Source organism: Narcine bancroftii, chromosome 3 (genome assembly GCF_036971445.1).
Source record: "Narcine bancroftii isolate sNarBan1 chromosome 3, sNarBan1.hap1, whole genome shotgun sequence".
NCBI classification, from domain to species: Eukaryota; Metazoa; Chordata; class Chondrichthyes; order Torpediniformes; family Narcinidae; genus Narcine; species Narcine bancroftii.
Window position 1 is genome coordinate 353,399,969 of NC_091471.1, and position 26,866 is coordinate 353,426,834.

General features: G+C 39.5%; 1 protein-coding gene and 1 non-coding gene across 6 annotated transcripts in view; both read right to left on the reverse strand.

Annotated features, from left to right (window-relative positions):
• LOC138759440 (polycomb protein Suz12-like) overlaps window positions 1-26,866 on the reverse strand; it is a 97,823-nt gene that overhangs the window by 20,979 nt on the left and 49,978 nt on the right. For 4 of the 5 annotated variants that reach the window (XM_069929867.1, XM_069929866.1, XM_069929868.1 and 1 more), the window contains 6 exons: window positions 25,344-25,393; window positions 19,798-19,883; window positions 11,576-11,807; window positions 7,028-7,130; window positions 6,055-6,160; window positions 5,389-5,566 (listed from right to left, as the gene is read on the reverse strand). In XM_069929867.1, the coding sequence (XP_069785968.1) occupies window positions 5,389-5,566; window positions 6,055-6,160; window positions 7,028-7,130; window positions 11,576-11,807; window positions 19,798-19,883; window positions 25,344-25,393 (755 nt within the window). The remainder of the gene's footprint in view (window positions 1-5,388; window positions 5,567-6,054; window positions 6,161-7,027; window positions 7,131-11,575; window positions 11,808-19,797; window positions 19,884-25,343; window positions 25,394-26,866) is intronic. The other variant, XM_069929872.1, reaches the window with a different exon arrangement.
• On the reverse strand, window positions 5,693-5,799 carry LOC138759677 (U6 spliceosomal RNA). The gene has a single exon (XR_011355020.1). It is a non-coding gene; the product is annotated as a U6 spliceosomal RNA (small nuclear RNA).

Genomic DNA, 26,866 nt, shown 5'->3' on the forward strand with positions numbered 1-26,866 from the left:
TCACACAATTCAAAAAGCAATGCACTTCTTCCAAGATTCTATTTCTGGTTCACAATGCAGTCCCCTCAATGTAGAGGAGGCACCAAATGCAGACATTTTCAGTCCCTTGACCTGATCCAACTTCTGATTTTAATGTTGTTCTGACAAACCTCAATGAAAAAGAGAAAAAGCATAACAAACGGTCTTTCACAATTTAAAGTCACAAAGTGCCAGATCAAGTTCCACCCACCAAATGTTTCTGGCATTTGCATCTCTCGATATTTTGCTTCTATACTGTCCCTTAACCACCCATCTTCCCGTTAAACATATCGTAGTGCCAAGAGCCTCATGAACTTCTAACATTTACTAAATACAGTAAACATTGGGATTCATTAAATAATTCTATACTCAATAATGTTCCAGTTCTTTAGACCTGGGAGTAAAATGTGCGCCATCCGATCAGAGGCCAGAGCACCAGAATCCAATATACTTCTGAAAGAATAATTCGATTCTCCGAATCATGAAGGAGATCATATTGCTGTGCACAAATCAACTTCCATCCTACAATGTTGCAACAGCATTTTACTTCAAAAACACTTTCAAAACAATAGAATTCTGGAAAGTAGTAAGATGGTGAAGGCAAAAATAACAATTCTTCAATTCCATTCCAAGGAACATTGTTGACATTTTACACAAGTCTCTATTTGGGCTTTGATCAAACCTCAAAAAATCTGGTCAGTATCAGTACCAAAGGGAGCAAGAAAAATCAAGGTTCCTTTTATTGTCGAGTCATAATATATTAAAAATATAACACACATAATATACTTCAACTTTTGTCTGCAGTAAGGTAAAAAAAAAAGTCACCATGAGCATAGCCCAGCGCCCCTAACAATTGAAGGGAAGCAAAAGACAGTTCCTTCTGAATCACTCAATGTTTGGATTTGTCTCCAGCACTCCCACAGACTTTGCAATCATTATGGCTTCTACTAAAATATGTAAAGCTTTAAAAAAATGCAAGTAATGATCAGGATATTCCTGAAAAATATGACAACAGCAGCTCGTGCGATGGACACGAAGTACACTCAGTGCTGTTAGATAGGAGTGGGAGGGGATACCAACTGTTGATTTAGAGCTCAAGTGGAAGTTTTAAAACAGGACAAAATCACAAGTTGTTGTTAATAAGTGTTTGAACATTTTTTAAATAAAGAAATTTAACAAATGGCACCTTTCTTCAATCATTGGGAAACTTCCACCGTCTCAGTTGAACTCCAGCACAGACATGATCAGAGCTGCAATAACAAACTCCCACAGAGAGGATTGGTGATGAGGAATAGGTCTCCAACTGTCAGCAGCTATTTAATTTTTAATTGGGAACAAGAAAATATCAGAGCAATGAAATAATTTGGTTCTGCTTTCACTGGTAAAGGAAAAGTAAGCTTACAGAAAATGATAGACCCTATTGAGGGCAAGGAATTTGGGGAAATTAAGTTTAATTACAACAGGATATAGAGTTGGGCAGAGTCGTGCCCAACTCTACATCTTTTCATCATTCATTGTCTTCAATCTGGATAAGTGTGAAGTGATGCACTTTGAAGATCAAACTTGAAGGTGAGTACATAGTTCATGACAGGATTCTTAACACCATGGAAGAACATAGGAACCTTGGGAGTTTAAATTCATTTATCTCTCAAGGTTAAGAGGGCTTATGGTATGCTGGCCTTAGTCAGGGGATTGAGTTCAAGTGTAGTGAAGTAATGTTGCAGTTCTACAAAACTCTGGTTGGACCACACTTGGAATATTATGTTCCAGTTGCTTCATTACAGGAAGGATGTGAAAGCTTTGGAGAGGTTACAGAATAGATTTAGCAAGATGTTACTTGGATTGACGAATGCATCTTATAAGGCAAGGTTAACAAAGTTACTTTTCTCTTTGGAACAAAGAATGAGAGGCCACTTTGAGGTCTACAAGATTATGAGACATTTAAGACTTTTAGATAGGCACATGGATGCAAGAAAAATAGAGGGTTCTGGATGGGAGGTTGGAAAGGTAGAAATTGCTGAATAGGTTTATATAGGCCAGTGGAACATTGTGGGCCTAAAGGCCTGTGCTATATGTTCTATGCTTTAAAAAAAAGTGCTGCAATAAATAAGTAACAAAGCCAACCCACTGCATGCCCTTGAATTTGCATCCCAGAGTACTAGAGGTAATGGTGAGAAGTGAATGCTTTGGTTATCACTTTTCAAATTTCTATACATTATGGAATAGCTTTTGCAGATTAAAGCCAATCTCACATCACCATTTGAAATAGACGGGAGAACAAGAAAATAGGATGTCTTGATGACTGTCAGAAGTAAAAAGTGAAGAAGCATCCATATTAGGGAAAATTTCACGCAGAGTGGTAGGTGTGTGGAATGAGCTGCCAGCTGAATTGGTAAATGCAGGCTCAATTTTGACATCCAAGAAAAATTTGGATAGATACATGAATGGGACGGGTATGGAGGGATATGGTCTGGATGCAGGTCAGTGGAAATGGGCAGAAAAATACTTTGACATAGACTAGAAGGGCCAAAGTTCATGTTCCTGTGCTGTAATGTTCTATGGTTACAGCAATTAAATCCCCCTCCCCCCACCTACCCACCCACCCCCCACATTAAACAACCAAATATGGAAGATTCACAGGACAGGAAGGTGCAGCAGTGTCTACACTTCGTAAGGAGCATGAGGAGGACCAGGCTACTGGCCCCCATCTTGACAACCTCTTACAGGAGTACAACTGAGGGTGTCCTGTCTGCCTGCATCATTGCTTGATATGGTAACTACCAACCAGACTGCGTCAGTAGAGGATCATCCAAGTGGCTAAGAAGATCACTGGGGTCTCCCTTTCCTCTACTGATGACATTTACTGGGAGCATTGCTTAAATAGGGCTCAAATCATCGAAGACTTTTTCCTTCCAGTATTCTGTAGCTTTGAACCACTATCATCAAGGTATAGGAGCATTAAAATTCAGGACTGCCAGGTTGGGAAATCACTTCTTCCCGCTGGCTGAGGTTTATGAACAAAGTACATCATCCAAAAATATCTATGTATTTATTCAAATTATATCTTTATGCATATATGATTAGTACGTGCTGAATATTGTGTCTATGTGTCCACCATGGTCCAGGGAAACACCTTTGTCAGGTGGTACATGTTGGTTAGATAATAATAAACTTGAAATCACACAGTATATTGAAATTGTCCCATTTATGTTCAAGCTCCTCCCATCAGGAAGATTCATGAATATGAGATCACACACCACCAGATTCAAGGACACATTTTCCCCCTACCCTAATGAAATTACCAAATGATCCTGAAAGGGTACAATGTTGCTTTTACTTCATATTAACTGACTTCTCTCTGTGACTACACTTTTGTACTGGGTCTTGCTTGTACTATGTATAAAATGTCTACTGGCGTGCCCACAAAGTAACCTCCAGCACTAAATTTTCAATGCATGTGATGATAAATTTAAACTTATTATAAATATTCATAAACGGAACTGTTCTGATTTTGTTGATTCAGGTCGAATGTTCCAGCTAATGAGAATCGTTGGATATGCAGCTTTGCAGGGGCAAAGTTAGAAAACTACAATATCTGGCTTTCCAAACATTTGTGTTCACAGAAGAACTAATGTTCCCATACTAATTCCCTCCCCCTACCCCACCAGTTTTGCAGAGATATTTGAGACTATGGCTGTTGAAACAGAGAATCTGGTACGAGACAGAAGATTTGAAGCTCCAGCATACCCTTTTGGCCAGTCTCTACGTGTAAAAGCTCTCAAAATGTAAAGGCAATTGCCACTCTGCCTCCTGTTAATTTTCATACCTCATCAGAAGACACTGCCATGATTGGGTATGATCTTCAAGAATCTCAACTCTTCAGAAATGATCTGCCCAGACATGTTCAGACTAGCAGGGGGCTATTCACACACAAAAAAAGTACACCCTTTGACTCTTAGGCACATGCAAGAAAAATGGAGGGTTATGGGTGGGAGGTAGAGAAGGTTTAGATCAGTGGTTCTCAATCTTTTGTCCCCCCCACGTACATACCACCTAAAGTAATCCCTTACTAATCAGAGCACCTATGGCATAGATGCTTTGTGGTTAGTAAGGATTACCTAAGTTGGTATGCAAGTGGAAAAAAATGTCAAGAACCAATGACTTAGATTGTTGAGGTTTATATACGTTGGCACAACATAGTGGGTCGAAGGGCCTGTACTGTGCCGTAATGTTCCATGTTTTACATGCGAACACACGTAGCACATCAGAAACTGGCAAAGAACAGGACACCTTACACAAAAACTCTAGGGAAAATATGGAATATTTCTAATTATGCCAATTAATCTTGATCATATGGGAAAAAAGTTTCCCTCCCTTGCAGGACATGCAGCCACATTCACTCTTGCAGGTTAGTCTAGTGTTTAACATACAGGCACTCCCCAAATTACGACCGTAATTGGGACCAAAGGATTGGTCACATCTTGAAATGGACGCAAAATGGAATTTTGCCATCGTGCGTAGAGTACCAAAGTCTTAAAGCAAACTTTTTAAAATCAAATGTTGTATAAGACAAACTCTAACAGGGATACAGGGCATGCAAGAGCTAAAATGTGTGTGCGTACTTTGTTAGTCGGTGTCCCGGGGTCCACAGCCTGGGTGCAGCCATCTTGATTCCTGTGTGCCTATGCGGTACGTTCGTGTATTTAATATTGAATTTGCACCCTTAAATCCAGTGCATGCACAAACTGAACTCCAATACGTGAGCCTGTCACGCATGCGCCAACAAGACTCGTGCATGCGCACAGGAATCAAGATGGCCATGCCCAGCCTATGGACACCAGAGTGCCAAACAACAAAGTATGCACACTTTGCTCTTACACATCCTGCATCCCTGTTCTAGTTTGTCAAACACAATACAAACGGCATACATTTTATATTATTTCTTTATATATTTTTTTAAAATTTCAGTCGTATGTGCAAATCTCATTGGTCGCAATTTGAGGAAATACCCTCTTTCAGCTATTCAATATCCTCACTACTATATCAAAAATAAAAGGCATGCAAACAAAGCTACTGACTCCCTTTGAGAATGGGTATAATTAAAAATTGGATGAATTGATGTAGTCTCTGAAAATCATACCATGGACACAATTCTAATTGTTTATTTTTAAATCTGGAATTAGGGAAAGATTATAAATGCCAATAGTTGCACCTTAATCTTTTGTTCAAAATTTAAAGGGAAAAGAATAGATTCAAGCCTCATGTGAAACAAGCAGAACTGAATCTGATGGTCAGTCCTACAGTTGGAAATGACATTCTTTGGGCAAAGAACATTTTACAACATGCTTTATATTTGCTGGTGGTTCTTACAGAGGGTCTGTGCTGGTTTCACTGAGTTGAGCTTGGTCTCTGCAGTTGAGGTGTCTGTATTGCGAGTTGCAAGAGGTTTAGCAACTGGAGCAGTGGATCTATCTGCAGCATCTCCTGTCCATCGAAGGGTGAACTGGAGCGTAGGACCCTGAGAAAAGGTTTCAAAAGGAGGTAACCGCTGTGAAGACAAAGGAAGAAAATAATTAACAAAAACGAGCTTTGGTACACAGAGAACTGGTGCCAATTTCCAAGAGTAATGAGTTATAAATAAATCATATTCTAAATTTCAAAGTAGATTTTTTTATAAAATATGGAACGCTTCACGAATTTGCGTGTCATCCTTGCGCTGGGGCCATGCTAATCTTCTCTGTATCGTTCCAATTTTAGTATATCTGCTGCCGAAGCGAGCACTTCAAAGTAGATTTTAAACTCGCCAGGTGGGAGGGCAGTGTGCTTCAGCATCCAACAGCATGAAGGTTTGAGCTGCTTCTGTTTATCAGTGGCCAATCCACAAGAGCAGCGATATGGGCAAAATTAAAATCTAATGTGGACAACAGAAACTATCCATTCATCTCAACGAGTTTTAATTCATTTGGGGAACATTAATTTAACATTTGAATGCTGTAGTCAAATGTTTGCGGGAAGGGGCAGGGATTAGAAATATACCTTTCCATCAAGAATGGTTTCCCAAGTGGCTCTTTTCTTGCTAACAGGGCATTCATCCATTTCCTGCATGGCAACTTCATATTCTCCATCAAGGAGCTGCAAGCGTCTGTAAATAAACATTTACATTCAAAGTACAACTTCCTTGAAACTCAATTACATGAAGAGGGAAAGCTTCATTCCCAAGGGATGGGGAAACCAAAAAATTAGCCTTTAAAATCCAAAACTGGCTTGTAAAACAGCTAAATGCTACATTTTAAAAGCTCCAGAACCCAATCCCTTATTGATCCAAGCCCATATTCTGGACTCAACACCTCATCAGTCAGGAAGGTACAGCAGCATTCAGACTTCTTAAGGAGGGTGAGGAAGGCAAGGTTACTGGTCCCCATCTTGGCAACCTTTTACAAGAGCATAATTGAGTGTCTTGTCTGGCTGCATCATTGTGTGGTATGGGAACTGCAAAGTATCAGTCTGGAAATCTATACAAAGGAGGATTAACACAACAGAGGATCACTGGAATTTCCCTTTCCTCTATAGATGACATTTATGGGGAGTTCTGTCTAAATAGGACTCAAGTAATTATGGAAGGCCCTTTCCATCCAGCTCACAACATCTTCAACCCACTACCATCAGAATTGCCAGGCTGCAGCTTCTTCACACAGGCTGAGACTGATGAACACCATCCTGTAACAGAGTTATTATGCCCCTGCCCCAGGAATGCCTGCCTGCTTTTTACTTAGGGCTTAGGCCCAAAACTTTGGCATCTTTGTAACCATAAAGAACTCTGCATGACCTGCTGAGTTTCTCCAGCATTTTTGTGTATTAAAACTACAATTATTGCATCTGCCCATTTTCTTTTTTAACTCAAAAATTCACATCCAGGTTATCAATATGGAGCAGAAACAATCCAATACCAATATAATAAATGCACAAACATTTTTTAACCAGTACATCACAGAGATAGCAGCACGCTTACCTATTCTTATCAAAGACAGTCATCTGAGCTACAAACGTCTTCTCCCCGTCATCTTTGTGAGAAGAGTTCCGTTTGCGCCTACTTGGCAACTCATCTGTTACTTCTAAAGGAAAACAATGTTATTGATGTTAGGAGTGGTGATTTGAATCATTGTTATGCTGCAAGAGATCAGGTTCAGGATAATTGAGTGATTCTTTATTTTTTAAACTCAAGGTCAACAGTGAACCCTCCTGCAGGTTTACTGTTACATGCTGAGCAGTGTAAAATTAATTAAACCAAAATGATGACTAAACTCAAATCATTTTTAACAGAAAATATTTAACATCCTGTTTGCTAGTAGGTACAAGGAAGCTCAATGAATCACATTTGCCTCTGTGACCCATATTCACCAGCATTTGATGGTATACAAGACCCCTCGCTTCAATTTCAGCAGGGAATATTAAGATTTTTTTTGTGTATTATGGGTAAGCATTTAATATTGAAATATGTAGCTACAGTATCACAGGAAAAAAAAACATGCAACTAGGACAACAGGAAAAATCTCTAATAATCCTGCTGTAATTTACAAGAGAAAACAAAAGCAGCTTAGCAATAGCAGAAAAATATTTTATTAAAACAACCTGCTGCTGTAGGTCCCCCGCTCTCTCCTGGGCCCCGGGGAAGAGAAAGTGAGGCCGCAGACCACTGCGGGGGGCCGACAGCGGCAGGCCACTGGTTGTCTCCTGAGCGACAGCCACCGACGATAGATGGTAGTGAGACACACAGCAACGATGATCACTGCCAGCATTACTCACCCTAATTTCAACTTTGCATACAAGACCTGGGGAATATCTTTGAGTCATTTTTTATGTTGGGAGGGGGGGGGGGAAAGAAGAGAAAATGGGTCTTGTATGCCATCAAATGCAATAATTAAAAATGATTAAAAGGTCAGCAACAGTTGAGGCTGCTCAAAAAATGTGCAAATCCAAGATAAGGGAACCAAGATAAACGTTCTTCACATATAAAACTACATGGATTAAGTAATTATAACTCTGAAAATAATTAAAAAATAGAAGCACTTGCTTGTGAAGTCTTTCTCAAATGTAAAGCTTAAAAATGGAGTTCAGAAGTCTTATGACTATGCAGACAAAGCACAAGGCCACAATGAGGCTTGGATAAGGACCAAATCAACAGCAGTCCAAGAAGGACCATCTGCAAAGCAACATTTATTGCTTCCCTACATTCTTCTTTGGCTTGGCTTCGCAGACAAAGATTTATGAAGGGGTAATGTCCACGTCAGCTGCAGGCTTGTTTGTGGCTGACAAGTCTGATGTGGGACAGGCAGACACGGCTGCAGCGGTTGCAGGGGAAAATTGGTGGGTTGGGCTTGGGTGTTGGGTTTTTCCTCCTTTGTCTTTTGACCTACCAATTATTGAAAAGTAGGTCGCAACCATCTGAAAGGTCAGCAGATGTCTGACGAGAGTTCATCCATGGGAATAGTCAACTGTTTATCTCTCCTACTGCTAACTGACCAGTTCTGAGGTGGAACCAACGTATCATTAACATCCAGCAGGTGCAAAATGGCTCAAGAACACAATCCCCTTGCTAATGCAACAATTCCCAAAAATCCACTGTACCACAGAAACAAGATTGGCAAATTATTACAAGATCTTTCCACCCACACCTTCGGCACAAAAATCCCACCAGAAAGGAAGACAAAACTGAAAAATAAAATTTTCAAAAAAGACAAAACTAATAACATTACAAGCACACGATCCTTTATCCGGAACCCTTGGGGGAAAGTATATTCCGAATTTCAGATTTTTCCGGATTTCGGAAAACCCACCCCAATTATGCTGCCATATCCACCCCCAACTCCTTCCAGCCGCCTTCGGCCGCCGTCCCCTGCGACCGCCTCCCCCAACCGCCGGTCCCCACTTGCCGGATTTTAGAGCTTTCTGGATTTTAGATGTCTGGATAAAGGATCATGTACCTGTACTAAAATACATCCACAAAGTGAGAAAAGATTAGATTTAACCACTAAAATCTGATTCAAATAACCAGTGAAAACATAGTAGTGCAGCACAGGACAAGCCTTTCAGCCCACACATCTGTGTTGAACATGTCCAAATTAAATTAAAACTTTGCTGCTTTTCCAACTTGAATATTTAATGTGATAGGATACTCAGGTTTACGCTGACTGATTAAGTGACTCACAAGTTCAACACATTCTCAGTCCTGCTGTCACAAATGAGACCTATTATCCAGCAGACAAGTTTGCCCATAACTATTTCTAACAGTGGAGTTAGCCATGGCCATGTCAGTAAGCCACGGTGGCCTGGCTTCTACTTACAAGTTGGCTGCATTTCCCACACACTACTGAACTTACTGCAAAAGGTGCTTGATTGAACTAATTTGGAGTGTCCCAAGACCATTAAAAGGGTGCTACAGCAATGCAAGTCTTCACATAGCAAAACTTACCATTCCAGATTTGATTTCTTCAGTTGATGTTGAAGATTTTAAAATCTTATACTGGCAGGTAATGAAGATAGAGATAGGTTTCCAGCCCTCTCCCATTAACAAATATGATGTGGGGAGCTGCTTTTCAGAGACTGAAATACAGTCTGGAAAGTGAACCAGGAACCAGTGAGTGTTTACACTTTCTAAATTCAAGTACTTAGATGCATATTTAATAAAGTTCAGATTTAATTTTGTGGAGCTGAACAAAGCTTTCCACCTTCACGAAATAAATAACTGGTTTTTGTAGATGACTTAACTTGTATCATCTAAAGGTGGATCAGTCAAATCTAAAGAAAGATGCACCTTTTAACGCCGATAGTGACTTGATAACATGTGCTGTTATTAAATCCTAAAGTAATACCAGTGTTGTTTGTCTATCTACAGCCACAAATTTGCTACATTATTACTTCTGCTTTACATTGGACAATGAATAATTAGCGATGAATTAACAGCGTGGGTTCTCTTTAGGAATTGTTAAAGTGTCAAAGCTGAAGAGGTCATTCATTCTGAGTGCAAGTCAGCTCACAGGCAAGCCACCTTGCTCCACTGTAAATAGTCCCCCTGGGAGATCAATTAATTGGATAAAGGAAGAGCGTCAGGACAAATGTTGGAGATTGCAAATGACAAATTACCATTTTTAGCAGGGGAAGATGCTCAGATAAATCAGATTCCACAAGTCAGAGAGAATATAATAGCTTTCCCAAAGCTAATCATCCAGATAGTATGAATAGATCATGCAAATATAAACTTGTTTGAGGTTCTTCTATGCTGGTTCTCCAAGACTGGTCTCTAAATTACAAGCATCATATAGGAAATAGCAAATGCAATTAAGCTACATTTGATGCTTAAAACCTTAATAAACATCTGTCCTTCGAACTTAATTTAGTCTATCAGGTTGAGTGGTTTTCCCCCATTTAAAAAAAAAGCATACATCAATTACAAAGCTATTAAACTCTGTAAATTTCATAGAGAACAAACAGTGACATTAAGTTGTCAGCATATTCCACGCACAACACATTTAATTGTTAAGACTTGGGTCAGTGGAAACACCCTCACCTCAGTTAGAAGGTTGTGTTTTCAATTCCTACTGCAAAGATCTGTGTATTCCTCAACTATCACAGAAACAAAATTTAGTTATTTATCATCACCAATTATTCCACCACAGGTGGCTGTCAACTGCCAAAATTCTGAACTCAAAATTCCTTCCAAATTTCTCCACTTTCCTACCATCTTTTCATTCTTGGAAACAACCCTTAAAACACATCTTTGACCAAACTTTCTGTTGTACGCCCTAAGAATTCATGTAGATAACGGCCATTTGATAATATTTTATTAAATTAAAGACAATACAACCTTGCTGTGTGTAAATTTGTCCTCATGTTGTTGCCCTACAACAGTATCTACACTTCAAAAATACACATGAAGTGTTTTGGACACACTAGTTTTTTAAAAATGGATTAAATAAATGAAAGTTCTTTTGTCATAACTTCCTGAATTCTAACCAGTTCAATGACTCAACCCTCAACAAATCCAGCATTTTATAGTTTGGAAAAACACCTTGCTTTTAGATTCCATTTTTATTCTGATGCCTGCCTGCTTTTTGCTCATACCTTAACATAGGGCTCAGGTCCAAAACGTTGGTTATGTATCTTTATCCTTGCTACATAAAGAACGCTGCGTGACTTGCTGAGTTTCTCCAGCAATTTTGTGTAAATAATTACAGCATCTGCAGACTTTGTTTAACTTGCTTTTTATATGGTTCCTTTTAAAAAAAAAAATTGAGCTTCAAATGAATTCAATCAAGACACCAATATTTCCTGATAAATTTAAGTCCTGCGATAAAATCAGCTTTGCATAAATAGATTATTTAAATTAGGTTGACTTGGTGCAAATGAATCTCAAAGTACATTTAAGGAATTTCTAAACAACTTTTCCAGCATTTATAGTATTAATATGTTCTTTATAACTCAATGCACAAAGATAGGAGGCTTAAAATCAGGTAAGACTAGCTGAAATTAACATCAGCCTAGTCTCAATAAACACACTTACCAATATTTTCATTAATTTCTCCATTAGTCAGCCCATTCACTTCCCTTCTGCCTGGACGTGTAACTTTGAACAGCAGGGAATAGGATTTAACCAGATGGCTGTTGCTAGGCTCAAACTCATTGCTGGGAACTGCGAGGGAAGGGCAATTGCCTGGTTTGGACTGGCTGTTGTCTGGGTTCAAAGGCACCTGCTTTTTACCTGTAGGCACTTGCTTGATTGGACAACTAACATCCTTGAAAAGAAATGAATAAATTAGCAATCTAAACACACCAAGGAACACCAAAGCAAAAACAAAAGACCCACAAGTCCTGCTTTCATTTATTACTCTGTAAAGATACAATTTTAACAAGGTATTCTAGCTTTAGTAAAATGGACATCATATCAATTTTTTAATATGATTATTGAAGACAATAAAACAATCGTCTGAATTCAAACTGATGTAACCAGGGACAACAAAAATGCTAGAGGAACTCAGTACAGTTGGGAGGTGATAGCATCTGCCCATTTCTTGTTGGTCCTAATGAAGGGATTCAGCTTGAAACATCAACTCAGTCTTTCGTGGATTCTGCATGACCTCCAGAGTTCCTCCAGCATTTTGTGCGCTTTTCCAGTTTTTCAACATCTGAAGTCTCTTGTTTACAAAAAAAGGGGACAGCTGCATGTCATTTTATTCCTAGATTGACTTTAAAGCATCAAAACTTCAGAAAAAGCACTTGTCCATTTACCCATCCTTGATTTTCATTCCTACCTACAAATACCCTGGGAGGCAAGTTGACAATACATAGAATGGGAGATAAATTAGCATTACATAGAAAGGGAACAATGTGATGTTATGTATTTCCGGAAACTTTCACATTAAAAAAATTCCTCAATCATCGGCGATACATTTATGCTGCACACAAATATTTTAGAAAAGAAAAACGATCTGGGATAAGCCTGGCTTCTTTGACACAAATTTTCCTTGCACACACGCAACCATCAAAAATGCCTATTTTCTCAATGAACTTAGAAACATAGAAGATAGGAGCAGGAGTAGGTCATTCGACCCTTCGAGCCTGCTCCGCCATTCAACGAGATCATGGCTGATCTTAAAGTTCAGTACCCATCCCCGCCTTCTCTCCGTAACCTTTAATACCCTTATACTGAAGAAATAGATCTAATTCCCTCTGTGGCAATGAATTCCACAGATTCACCACCCTCTGGGTAAAAAAATTCCTCCTCATCTCGGTCCTAAATGGTTTGCCTATTATCCTCAAACCATGGCCCGGGTTCTGGATTTTCCCACCATCAGAAACATCCCATCTGCATCCAATCTGTCCAGTCCTGCCAGAATTTTATATGTCTCTATGAGATCCCCTCTCAATCTTCTAAACTCCAGCGAGTACAATCCCAATTTGCGCAATCTTTCCTCACAAGTCATTCCTGCCATTCCAGGTATCAGCCTGGTGAATCACCTCTGCACTCCCTCCATTGCAAGAACACCCTTCCTTAGATAAGGTGATCAAAACTGCACACAATACTCCAGGTGGGGTCTCACCAAGGCTCTGTACAGCTGCAGTAAGGTATCCTTGTTCCTATACTCAAACCCTCTTGATATGAAGGCCAACATACCATTTGCCTTTTTAACCGCCTGCTGTACCTGCATGCTCGCTTTCAGAGACTGGTGTACAAGTACCCCGAGGTCTCTCTGCACTTCCCCATCTCTTAATCTATTGCCATTCAAATAGTAATCTGCCCTCCAGTTTGTATTACCAAAGTGGATAACCTCACATTATCCACATTGTAGTGCATTTGCCATGTATCTGCCCAGTCCCTCAATTTATCCAAATCACACTGGAGCTTCCGGATCCCCTCTTCCGTGCACACAACCCCTCCTAGCTTAGTGTCATCTGCAAATTTGGAGATATTACATCCAATTCCCTCATCCAGATCATTAATGTAAATTGTGAACAGCTGGGGTCCCAGTACAGATATCTGTGGCATCCCACTGGTCACCGCCTGCCACTCAGAAAATGAACCATTTATCCCAACTCTTTGTCTTCTACCTGCCAGCCAGTTCTCAATCCACATCAATACTTTGCCCCCAATCCCATGAGCCTTGATTTTGCATGCCAGTCATTTATGCGGGACCTTATCGAAGGCCTTTTGGAAGTCCAGGTACACCACATCCACTGGCTCTCCCCCATCTATTTTACCTGTCACCATCTCAAAAAATTCCAATAGATTTGTCAAGCACGATTTACCTTTTGTAAATCCATGTTGACTCTGTCCGATCCCTTCTCTGCTAGTCATATGCTCCGCTATTACATCCTTAATAATGGATTCCATCATTTTGCCCACTGTTGATGTAAGGCTCACCGGCCTATAATTCCCCGCTTTTTCTCTACCCCCCTTTTTAAATAGTGGGGTAACATTAGCTACCCTCCAATCCATGGGTACTGATCCTGAGTCTATCGAGTTCTGGAAAATAATTCTTAAAGCATCTGCTATCTGAATGGCCACTTCCTTAAGTACCCTAGGGTGTAGATTATCAGGCCCTTGGGATTTATCTGCCTTCAATCCCATCAATTTCCCCATGTCCTTAGAGATACTGATTTCTTTCAGTTCCTCCCTTGCATTAGTCTCTATGTTTCCCAACATCCTTGGGAGGTTATTTGTATCCTCTCTTATAAAAACAGAACTAAAGTAAGAATTTAATTGGAGTGCCATTTCCTTATTCCCCATTATATATTCCCCTGATTCTGACTGCAAGGGACCTACTCTGGATTTCACCAATCTTTTCCTCTTGACATATTTATAAAAGCTTTTGCAGTCGGTTTTTATATTTGCCGCAAGCTTACTTTCATAATTTATTTTTGCTCTCTTGATTAATCCCTTTGTCCTCCTTTGGTGCATCTTGAACTGCTCCCAATCTTCGGTTGTGGTACTTTTTTTGGCCAATTGATATGCTCTCTCTTTGGACCTAATGCTGTCTCTAATTTCCCTTGTTATCCACGGTTGAGTCACCTTTTTTGGTTTATTTTTATGACAAACTGGTATAAACAATTTTTGCAATTTCTCCATTAGATCTGTGAATGCTTTCCATTGTCTATCCACAGTCAACTCCCCCATAAACACCACCCAATCAATCTTACTCAACTCCCATCTCATACCATCATAATTCCCTTTATTTAAATTTCATCACTCTCCATGTCGAGTGAGAATTCGATCATATTGTGATCGGTCCTACCCAAAGGGCCTCGTACAACAAGATTGTTGATTAGCCCCTTATCATTGCATAATACCCAATCTAAAATGGCCTGCTCCCGAGTTGGTTCCTCGACACATTGGTCAAGATAACCGTCTCGTAAACATTCAAGGAATTCCTCCTCCTCAGTATTTTTACCAATTTGACTTGTCCAATCTATATGCAAATTAAAGTCTCCCATGATGACAGCTGTTCCCTTATTGCACGCTTTTCTAATTTCTCTTTTAATGCCTTCCCTCACCTCTACACTACTATTTGGAGGCCTATATACCACCCCCACTAAGGTTTTCCGCCCCTTGCTATTCCTCAGTTCTACCCATATAGATTCCACATCTTCCGAGTTGATAGCCTTTCTGTCAATCGTGTCGGTCCCTTCTCTCACCATCAATACTACCCCACCCCCTTTTCTTTCTTGTCGATCCCTCCTAAATATCGTATACCCTGGGATGTTAAGTTCTTAGGCTTTCCCACCCTGCAGCCATGTTTCTGTAAACCCAATCAAATCATATTTGTTTATCTCAATTTCCACAGCTAATTCATCTACCTTGTTCCGAATGCTTTTTTTTAAAAAATTTTTTTATTTTTCACACCATAAATCACGTTAGCCATGATATACACTTTTTCTTTTTCACACATATACAGTGACTTTTTCTTCCCCCCCCCCCTCCCTCCTCCCAAGCCACCCCCCCCCCCTCATCCATTTTAGGTATACAATCTAGGTTGCATTAATTCAGTCAGACAATGTTGTCATTCAACAAAAATACACCAGAAATTCTACTGAGTCCATTCTTTTCTTCTCTTCTCCTTCCATCAACTTAGGTAATGTTTGTTCCCGGTAGGTTTTCGCTATTGTATTTAATGTAAGGCTCCCATACTTGTTCGAATATTTCAATATTATTTCTTAAACTATATGTTATTTTTTCTAATGGAATACATTTATTCATTTCTATATACCATTGTTGTATTTTCAAATTATCTTCCAATTTCCAGGTTGACATAATACATTTTTTTGCTACGGCTAGGTCTATCTTAACAAATCTTTTTTGTGCATCCTCCAAATCAATTCCAAATTCTTTGTTTTTTATGTTACTTAGGAGAAAGATCTCTGGATTCTTTGGTATATTGTTTTCTGTTATTTTATTTAATATCTGATTGAGATCATCCCAAAATTTTTCTACTCTCTCACATGTCCAGATTGCATGAATTGTTGTTCCCCTTTCTTTTTTACATCGAAAACATCTATCAGATACTGTTGGGTCCCATTTATTTAACTTTTGCGGTGTAATGTATAGTCTGTGTAACCAATTATATTGTATCATACGCAGCCTCGTATTTATTGTATTTCTCATCGTTCCAGAACATAATTTCTCCCATGTTTCCTTTTTTATCTTTATATTTAAATCTTGTTCCCATTTTTGTTTAGTTTTACCATTTGTTTCCTCATTCTCCTTTTCTTGCAGTTTAATATACATATTTGTTATAAATCTTTTGATTAACATTGTATCTGTAATCACATATTCAAGGTTACTTCCCTCTGGTAAACTCAAATTGCTTCCTAATTTATCTTTCAAGTAGGATCTCAGTTGGTAATATGCCAGCGCTGTATCTCCAGTTATATTGTATTTATCTCTCATTTGTTCAAAGGATAAGAATCTACTTCCTGAAAAACAATTTTCTATTCTTTTAATCCCTTTTTTTCCCATTTTCTAAAGGAAAGGTTGTCTATTGTAAAAGGGAGTAGTTTATTTTGCGTCAATATTAGTTTTGGTAATTGATAATTTGTTTTATTTCTTTCTACATGAATCTTCTTCCATATATTGAGGAGATGGTGTAATACTGGAGAAGTGTTCTGAATGCTTCTTGCATTAAGATATAAAGCCTTCAGATTTGCTTTTTTCACCCTCCTTGCTCTTTCTGATTTTTTACTTTCGCTGCCTAACCTAACTTTTCCTGTTTTATCTTTTCTGTCCTTTGCCCTATCATACAGGTTCCCACCCCACTACCAAATTAGTTTAAACCGCACCCGACGGCTGTACCAAACCTAGCTGCCAATATATTGACCCTTTTTGGGTTTAGGTGTAACCCATCCTTCTTGTAGAGGTCATGCCTTCCCCAAAAGAGACCCCAATGATCCAAGAAGCCAAAACCCTGTCCTTTACACCAGCCCCTCAGCCACACATTCATTTTTCTTAACCTTCCATTTTTGTCCTCAGTGCACTTGGCACAGGTAGCAAACCAGAGATCACCACCCTGGCTGTCCTATTTCTTAGTTTCTGTCCTAGCTCTTTGTAATCCTTTTTCAGTACTTCCTCCTTCTTTTTATCTATGTCATTGGTACCCACATGTACCAAGACATCAGGCTGTTCGCCTTCCCCTTTTAGAATACCCTGGACCAGATTTGAGATATCCCGCACCCTTGCACCAGGGAGGCAGCACACCATGCGGGCATAACTATCTGGTTCACAGAATCTCCTGTCTGTATTTCTGACAATGGAGTCCCCAATGACCACTGCATTCCTCTATCTTTTGGTCCACCATGCCAGGCTCAGTGCCAGCGACCTGGTCACTGCTGCCAGCTTCTGTCAGGTCATCTCCCTCAAGAGCATCCAACAAAATATACCTCAATACTTCACTCAGCAAAGCAACAAACTTTTGTTCCTCTCCTACCAATTTTCCAAAAGCAAGGCCTTTTTTTGGGTGTAGGTTTAAAGGCAAGCAAAACTACAGGAATTATTGTTGTACTCAATTCTCTCATGAGAAAGGTCAACATTTTATTTACCTTCCTAGCTATATGGAGCATTTCACACATCTTCATTTCCAGGCCCCATAAATGGTCTACTTTTAATAAGAATTACAAATATTACACTCTCATCAATTCTTGTCCATTTACAGCCCATCTCTTCATTTCTCGACACCATGGCAGCTTACTTTCCCACCAAATGTTTTATGGAAAGTAAACTTGGATACGTCATACTTTTAACCTTTCATTAATATTAACTGCATTGAGAGAATTCTCAATCATGGAATCCTACTTGAAACATTTTTTCCCCAAACAGCATTTTATCTTGTTACTTCCATTGGTTCCCACTCTTAAACCAATCCTCTACCCATGAATGATTACACCTTACATTAAATTGACCAGTTAAATTGCAAAATAACACCATCCACCCTCGAGCAACACATTCAAAATCTACAGCTGGAAATAAGGAAATTATTGTTATTGCCATTACTCTATTTATTAATAAGCAAAGATTTCTTTAGAGGCAATTTTCTGGCTTGATCTTAATTATTTTAACCTGTAATTTACCTTGTTTCACAAATATTTTTGTCTATTCAACATTCCTTCTTGACTGCACTGACTCACGTTGGAACACAACTCATGGTTGCAAATGTTTTTGTTGGATATTTCTATTGGAACTACACCTGGATTGGTGGGTGAAAATAGCACTGGTCTTGGCTGTTGAACATTCCACCTTCATAAACACACTTGGGAGGGAAAAAGCACCAGAGACATGGCAATCACAAGGTTATTCCTCCAAGAACAAGTTTATCCAAGCAAGGTAATAAAAATAAACAATAATATTTACCCGAACTGCTTTTGTCATTAGAATGATTAAAAGGACTATCTAAATAGGATAAACCAATATTTTCTTTACACAATTCAATGGCAGTAATATTAATAAATACAGCAACAAAAAAAGGAAGGTGTTGTTGACAATACTTTCAGTCAGTATTTAGTCACCAACAACCAACTCTCCAATGCCTGACTTGTGATTTGCCAGGACCACTCAGTTAAAAGCTTCTAGCTCTGATATCAAAAGAAAGACAGCAAAAAGCCAAATTCTGAACATTATGAGTGCCTCAAAATATTTGGTAAAACTGAAGTCCAGACAAAGAAAAATTATTATTTGTGGGGGGGGTCAAATGCCACTCCAGAAAATCAAATCCTCAAACCAATATCACAAGCCTAACCATCTTCAATGATCTTTCTTCCAGATGCTACCAAGAGACTTGTTACAATATTCGTGATTGAAAGAGTGCAGATTTTTTTTTTATGTTGCCAGGTCTTGAGGAATGGAGTTAAGTAGAAGGGTTTAATTTTCAAATTTAGACCTGCAGCACATAAATAAGCCATTTCAGCCCACAAGTCCATGCTTCCCAATTTACAGCCAATTAACCTACATCCCTAGAACATTTTGAATGGTGGGACGAAACTGGAGCCCCCAGGAAAAACCCACAGACACAGGGAGACACATACAAATTTCTTACAGACAGCACGGGAATTAAATCCTGGTCCCGATTACTGGCATTGTACTAACTGCTATGCCAATCATGCCACGCAACAGGTTATCTTCTAGAGTATCACAGAATGAGGAAAGATTTGTACACAAAGTTATGACAGTTATAGATAGAGTAAATGCAAGCAGGGCTTTTCTGAGGTTAGGTAAGATACCAGAGGTCATGGGTTAAGGGAGAAATGGGATGTTTAAGGGGAACATTAGGGAGAATTTCTTCAGTGGTGGGAGTATGGAATGAGCTATCAGCTGAAGCGGTGAATGCAGGCTCCATTTTGACATTTAAGAAAAATTTGGATGGGATGGATATGAGGGACAAGGGTCCAGGTTATCTGGACTAGGCAGAATAATAGTTCAGCACAGATTAGATGGACTACAGAGCCAGTTCCTGTGCTGTATTCTATACAACCAAAAAAAGGGCCAATTGAGGCACAATTCATACTCTTTTTAATTTAATCCCCAATGGAACATTATTTTCTACCTACAAAAAATTAATTTTAAGCAAAGTAATTAATGCTTTATTTAGTTATCCTCATGTGAACATATAGTAGCTCCAAGCCCCACCTCTGGGATTACTGGTGATTACATTCTGGAAAAAAGCATTTCATGTATACAAAATTAATTGTAAACATTTTAAGCAAACACGATTTAGGATAATTAAAAAGGTCAGAGTACTCTACCTTACGTTTTTTGTGACAGACTTTAACAAGTAGCACCTCCAGGGATACAGAGTTTTGTTCGTTCTCTGAGTTTTGAGATGGCTTTTCTAGTTGGGGGAAATACAAAATGTCACACAAGAGGATTTTAAACAATACAAAAAATGCTCAATTTCAACAGGATGCAACTTTGAAACTGAACAGAAGCAAAAAGATCACAGCTCTGATTAATTTTGATACTATTCCCACAGACAAAATTAATAAATTTAACATGGACTATGCAAATAAAACAAAAACATACCAGTTAGTTGAATCAATATGATAATGTTTCATGCCATAGATCAGGACACGAGGTTGCATCTGCCATTCCACGGCAAACTTAATCTCTGCCAAGCCGTCAAAAGGTATCGAATGGAGGACTGACATTTCCCCACACAATACAAAAAAGACAGGGCAAGACAGCAAGGTCCCCCTCTTTTGCATCTCCTAGCTGAACTGAAGAAGCACAAAGGCACAGGTTTCCTGCACATCCTTTAATCCAGAGGATGCTGTGACCTGGGAGGCCAGAAACGCACCATTTTAGCCTTGGCATGGGACTGCTCAGCAAGAAATGTAGAGGATTGTGTCATTTAATGTCGAGCTACAAAAGCTTTAATCACAGTAGACTATGAACTGGTCCGGGAGAGGTTCAACTATATATCATTGATAAAATTCCTTGGCTTTTATTAATTTACTTCTTTAACCACTTGCTTCTGATGCATTTTCTTACAAAAAAAATTAAAGTAATTTCTTATTCATCACAGGAACCAATTACTTTTAATAGAAGAGAGAAATGATAATCAAGTATTTTCTTACAAGTAAAGAATCCATATAAATTAGTAAGTCAATAATAACAGCTTTGCCTCTACACCTTTGAAACTAGTCTCCTTGCCTCTAGGTATACATCTTGCAAGCTTGATCTAGAGGTTTTGAATACTTGGAGCAGCAATGCAATCCAAACTCACTTAATCTAAAACTACCGGCCTAGAGAAGAGCATAGTATGCTCTGGTCAATTTGAGGACATAAGGAAAGAGATTCTGTATATATCTAACCCTTTAAAAAGGAACAGTTTAGTGCATTCTATAGGTTTGGAGCTGCTACTGTGGATTGATTCTCAACTGCAGTAATGACATTACAATAACCCAATGACAGAAGCCAAATTCCATGTCATAATGCTGATCAGTTAATATAATGTGCCAACTTATTCCAATTACAGTAAACCACCCCCACCCCCTGGGAATCTGGTACCTATGCGGATTGATAGATAACAGATAAGTGAATTTACCAGTTGCTTGACACTGGATTGCATGGATTAGTGAACTGATCGCTAGATGGACACCAATTTTAAAACTTGTGTATATTTACCCATTTATTTTCCACAATTTTTTTGCTGTTGCTTGAATTCCAGGGAATGGTGATTTTTTTTTAAAGTACAGAATGATACATTATTGCTCTATTGAACCTCAAATTACAAATTATGGGGTGAAGGAGGAAATGAAAGATTAGCTACAGGAAAATCCCAATCCCAATTTGGTTTTCAAGTGTTCGAGGAGAAAGGGAAAGACCTCATTTAGCAGTTTTTGGAATACAACACATCACAATTTGATATTCTGCTTTACTAGTTATTACTTGAAACTTACTAATTTGATGAATTTGTTCTGTTGTCTTTACAAAATACGAAACTGAAGAAACTTTAAAACTTTCATAGGAAAAGGTTCAAAAGATTGAAAAAGTGTACATCTTGTACCAATAACAAATCCTGTAGAATGGTAAATGTACTATAGAATTCCCCCCCCCCCCCACCCCCACCAGATTAAATGGAAACATGAACCCTTTAAATGCTGGATACATTTGTCATTTTTTTCCAGTTCCTGATTGAGATTTTTTTCTCACGTTGCCCATTTCATATTCCACATTTCACATCTTTTCTATTTTCCCAGAACTCGAGGCAGCACAGTTGGTGAAGCAGTTTGTGCAACGCTGTTACGGTACCAGGGCTCGAATCGCATGCTGCCTGTAAGGAGCTTGTTCGTTCTACCCGTGTTTACATTGGGTTTTCCTCTGAGGCCCCAGTTTCCTCCCACCGTTCAAAACGTATGAGGGTGGCAGGCTATTTGGATACAACTGGGCAGCATGAGCTCGTGGGCCGAAATGGCCTGTTACCATGCTGAATAACTACATTTAAATTTTAAATAATATGCTTTATTTTCCTCCAATCTTTGATTGGAATAACAACTGCAGTTAAATTCTGATCCAAGCTATGTTTGGTTCAACAACTGTTATCCATATTATTTTTGTTTGTTAACCTCAGGAGGCTAGATACTTTACCTAGATATGGAATGTTTTTATTTGCCCTGATAAAGGATGATTCATACAGCCAAACTATTAAAAATAAAAGGGGTTAAAGAGAAGTCAAAAACAATTAAAACCATGCTCAATTCCATTTTATCCAATAAGAGAGCATGCAGCAGGACTAAAGGTCGAGTACCCCTTATCTGAAATCCTCCAAAAATCAAACTTTTTTCAACTGTGGTTTTATAAGGTGATACGCAATGGAGTTCAGAAATCTCAATCAGATAATGAGATGTCTTCTTTGGCTTGGCTTCGCGGACGAAGATTTATGGAGGGGGTAAAAAAGTCCACGTCAGCTGCAGGCTCGTTTGTGGCTGACCAGTCCGATGCGGGACAGGCAGACACGATTGCAGCGGTTGCAAGGGAAAATTGGTTGGTTGGGGTTGGGTGTTGGGTTTTTCCTCCTTTGCCTTTTGTCAGTGAGGTGGGCTCTGCGGTCTTCTTCAAAGGAGGCTGCTGCCCGCCAAACTGTGAGGCGCCAAGATGCACGGTTTGAGGCGTTATCAGCCCACTGGCGGTGGTCAATGTGGCAGGCACCAAGAGATTTCTTTAGGCAGTCCTTGTACCTTTTCTTTGGTGCACCTCTGTCACGGTGGCCAGTGGAGAGCTCGCCATATAATACGATCTTGGGAAGGCGATGGTCCTCCATTCTGGAGACGTGACCCATCCAGCGCAGCTGGATCTTCAGCAGCGTGGACTCGATGCTGTCGACCTCTGCCATCTCGAGTACCTCGACGTTAGGGGTGTGAGCGCTCCAATGGATGTTGAGGATGGAGCGGAGACAACGCTGGTGGAAGCGTTCTAGGAGCCGTAGGTGGTGCCGGTAGAGGACCCATGATTCGGAGCCGAACAGGAGTGTGGGTATGACAACGGCTCTGTATACGCTTATCTTTATGAGGTTTTTCAGTTGGTTGTTTTTCCAGACTCTTTTGTGTAGTCTTCCAAAGGCGCTATTTGCCTTGGCGAGTCTGTTGTCTATCTCATTGTCGATCCTTGCATCTGATGAAATGGTGCAGCCGAGATAGGTAAACTGGTTGACCGTTTTGAGTTTTGTGTGCCCGATGGAGATGTGGGGGGGCTGGTAGTCATGGTGGGGAGCTGGCTGATGGAGGACCTCAGTTTTCTTCAGGCTGACTTCCAGGCCAAACATTTTGGCAGTTTCCGCAAAGCAGGACGTCAAGCGCTGAAGAGCTGGCTCTGAATGGGCAACTAAAGCGGCATCATCTGCAAAGAGTAGTTCACGGACAAGTTTCTCTTGTGTCTTGGTGTGAGCTTGCAGGCGCCTCAGATTGAAGAGACTGCCATCCGTGCGGTACCGGATGTAAACAGCGTCTTCATTGTTGGGGTCTTTCATGGCTTGGTTCAGCATCATGCTGAAGAAGATTGAAAAGAGGGTTGGTGCGAGAACACAGCCTTGCTTCACGCCATTGTTAATGGAGAAGGGTTCAGAGAGCTCATTGCTGTATCTGACCCGACCTTGTTGGTTTTCGTGCAGTTGGATAATCATGTTGAGGAACTTTGGGGGACATCCGATGCGCTCTAGTATTTGCCAAAGCCCTTTCCTGCTCACGGTGTCGAAGGCTTTGGTGAGGTCAACAAAGGTGATGTAGAGTCCTTTGTTTTGTTCTCTGCACTTTTCTTGGAGCTGTCTGAGGGCAAAGACCATGTCAGTGGTTCCTCTGTTTGCGCGAAAGCCGCACTGTGATTCTGGGAGAATATTCTCAGCGACACTAGGTATTATTCTATTTAGTAGAATCCTAGCGAAGATTTTGCCTGCAATGGAGAGCAACGTGATTCCCCTGTAGTTTGAGCAGTCTGATTTCTCGCCTTTGTTTTTGTACAGGGTGATGATGGTGGCATCACGAAGATCCTGAGGCAGTTTACCTTGGTCCCAACAAAGCTTGAAAAACTCATGCAGTTTGGCATGCAGAGTTTTGCCGCCAGCCTTCCAGACTTCTGGGGGGATTCCATCCATACCTGCTGCTTTGCCACTTTTCAGTTGTTCGATTGCCTTATATGTCTCATCCAGGGTGGGAACCTCATCCAGCTCTAGCCTTAGGGGCTGTTGAGGGAGCTGGAGCAGGGCGGAATCTTGGACTGAGCAATGGAGATGTAGCAGACCCAAGTAGAGCATTATTGTGTAGATTTTTCAATATATGTCTACTTCAGTTAATTTGTACATATGTAAACATTTGTATTGTAATATGAATGCATGTACACCATCTTTAAATTTGAGTGACTGAGCACATTTTTTAAATGATGTTCCAAAATATGAAAAAATCCAAAATCTGAAACACTTCTACTCCCATGCATTTCGGATTTGGCGTACTCGACCTGTAGTTGAAAACTAATTAGGAGGCCTACGAACCAATTTCCTAACTCACAGTAATTCTGTTACTTATTGAAGTCCTAGGATATCACTAATGTTGAATGGAAATTACCTTTGTCTAATCAGTATCATCTTGGTTATTGACATCTTATCAAGCTTTCTGATTAATCCACTATTTGATTGAATGGCAAGGGACACGTGGCCTAATCCTGCTCCCATTTCTATCCCCAATTATTCAATTTCACACCATTTTTTTTTACAGGTTTTAATCCCCTGGGAATTTAAGACATTATTCCAACATCTTACTCCTTCTGCAATGAAAGTATATGCAGTTAGGCAGGTGCGTCTATACGGTCTCAACTTCATGGAATACCCATATTTTGCCAGTTATTGTTTTTTTTAAACCCAGCAAACCAGGATCACTAATACCAATACAGTTGAGCTAATTCAACACAAATGTTAAATCCTGTTTCCTTGGCTCTAATTCTTATTGTCTCAAGCAGCAAACAATTCTAATAGTTTTATTAATCTGTATTAATGGATTTAAATTATCAGAGTCTCCCAAATCCCAATGTATACCTCGTGTCAATACACAACAATGAACCATGGCCTTATTTATGCTATACCCATGGTGAGCATTTTATTCTTGGTTATAATTATAAAAATAACCAAGAGCCACACATCCTCCTCTGTTTTACTACTGGTTCCACAAAATCAAAATGGACTGGAGATTACATAATAGATAGCAGGTAAAACTATTGAGAGTACATTGTGCAATAATGCAGAGTAATAAAATTTAAACAGGGACCTTTAGAATTCTTAAGACACCACAATAACCAACATACATACCATTTTTATGGAAGAAACCAGTAAACGTAAGTTGCAAGTGAGCTGTCAAACTGGGGAGAAATAAGATGTCCCTGTTTAGTAAGATGTGCATGAAAAAAGTAATTTATTACTTAAAATCTAGTCATACAACCCTCCTTGCAAGGCATCAATTAACTTTTGCAATGGAATTTAACAGCTGCCATCACTACACGCGATGTTATGGTTCTAATTCCACACCTCAAAACCATACCATAACAAATACATACAAGAATCCTTTAACACTTATTAGTATAAATAGATCTCCATGCAAGTTTATTGAAATATAAAAATTCAGGCAGGACATGAATATGCATTGGTCTGTCTGGAAATTGCCTTCCACCTAATTTTTTTTTAAACATAAAGGGCAAGCCATAATTTTAAAAATAATTTTCTCAATTGCAGTTTGACAAGTAGAAAAGTCAAAATACCCAAAGAATTAGCCTTGGCCAAAACATGCATTCAAATATTCTGATTCAACTTCATAGGCAATGAGGCAACATAAACACAACACCCAATTAGTTTTTTTTTTAAGGAGTGACCACTGCAAAATCATGGATTTCAATAATGTTCGCACCATAAAACTGGCAAGGATTTTCACAAATTTACAGGAACCATTAAAATGTAAAGTCTGACCTTTAAAAAAAAAGTTACTCATAGTACAAAGGGCTTGGATGGGGTGGGATTTGTTAAGTGCATTCAGGAAAGTTCCTCAAATATATTTGAGGGCCCTACTGGACAGTGTGTCACACTGGATCTCCTCTTGGGGCATAACATCGTGCAAGAGACTAAAGTGTCAATCAGGGAGCACTTTGGCAGTAGTGACTAAATGCACTCAAAACTAATAATGCAGAAAGACAGAACTGGTCCACATCAACATCCTAAATTGGGGAAAGACTGATTTTGGAGATATTAGGCAGGAATTTGTGGAGGTTAAAAAACCAGTAAAGAATCTGCTGGAAGAACTCAGCAGATCAAATCGCATCAGTGGGAGAAAAAGAATGTTTGACATTTCTGGTCGAACCCTTCAACAAGACTGTTGTGGATGAAATGTTCCTCCTACAAATCTTTTTTTTTTGCTCTAGATTCCAGAATTGAGTCTTAGGTCTCCAAATGCAGAAGATGATTGGGAGAGGATGATTGCAGCTAAGGATAGGGTTGGTAAGTAGGAGACTCTTAAAAGTGAGATAGCAAGAGTTCAGGCACAGCACAAGTCATTGATGCGGCCAAATTTGAAGCATCGTGTGCAGCTTTGGTTACCTAAATATTGGAAAGTTATCAATTAGATTGAAAGAGTGCTGAGAAAATTTACAAGGATGTTGCCAGGAATCGAGCTAAGTTACAAGGAAAGGTTAATAAATAGATGAGGATAGTGATTCAACATTTTCCACCACTCACATGCCACCTTAAGTAATCCCTTACTAACCACAGGGTACCTGTAGCATATGGGGAAAGAAGTCAAGACCCACTGGGTTAGGACTTATCCCCTAAAGTGTCAGAGAATGAGA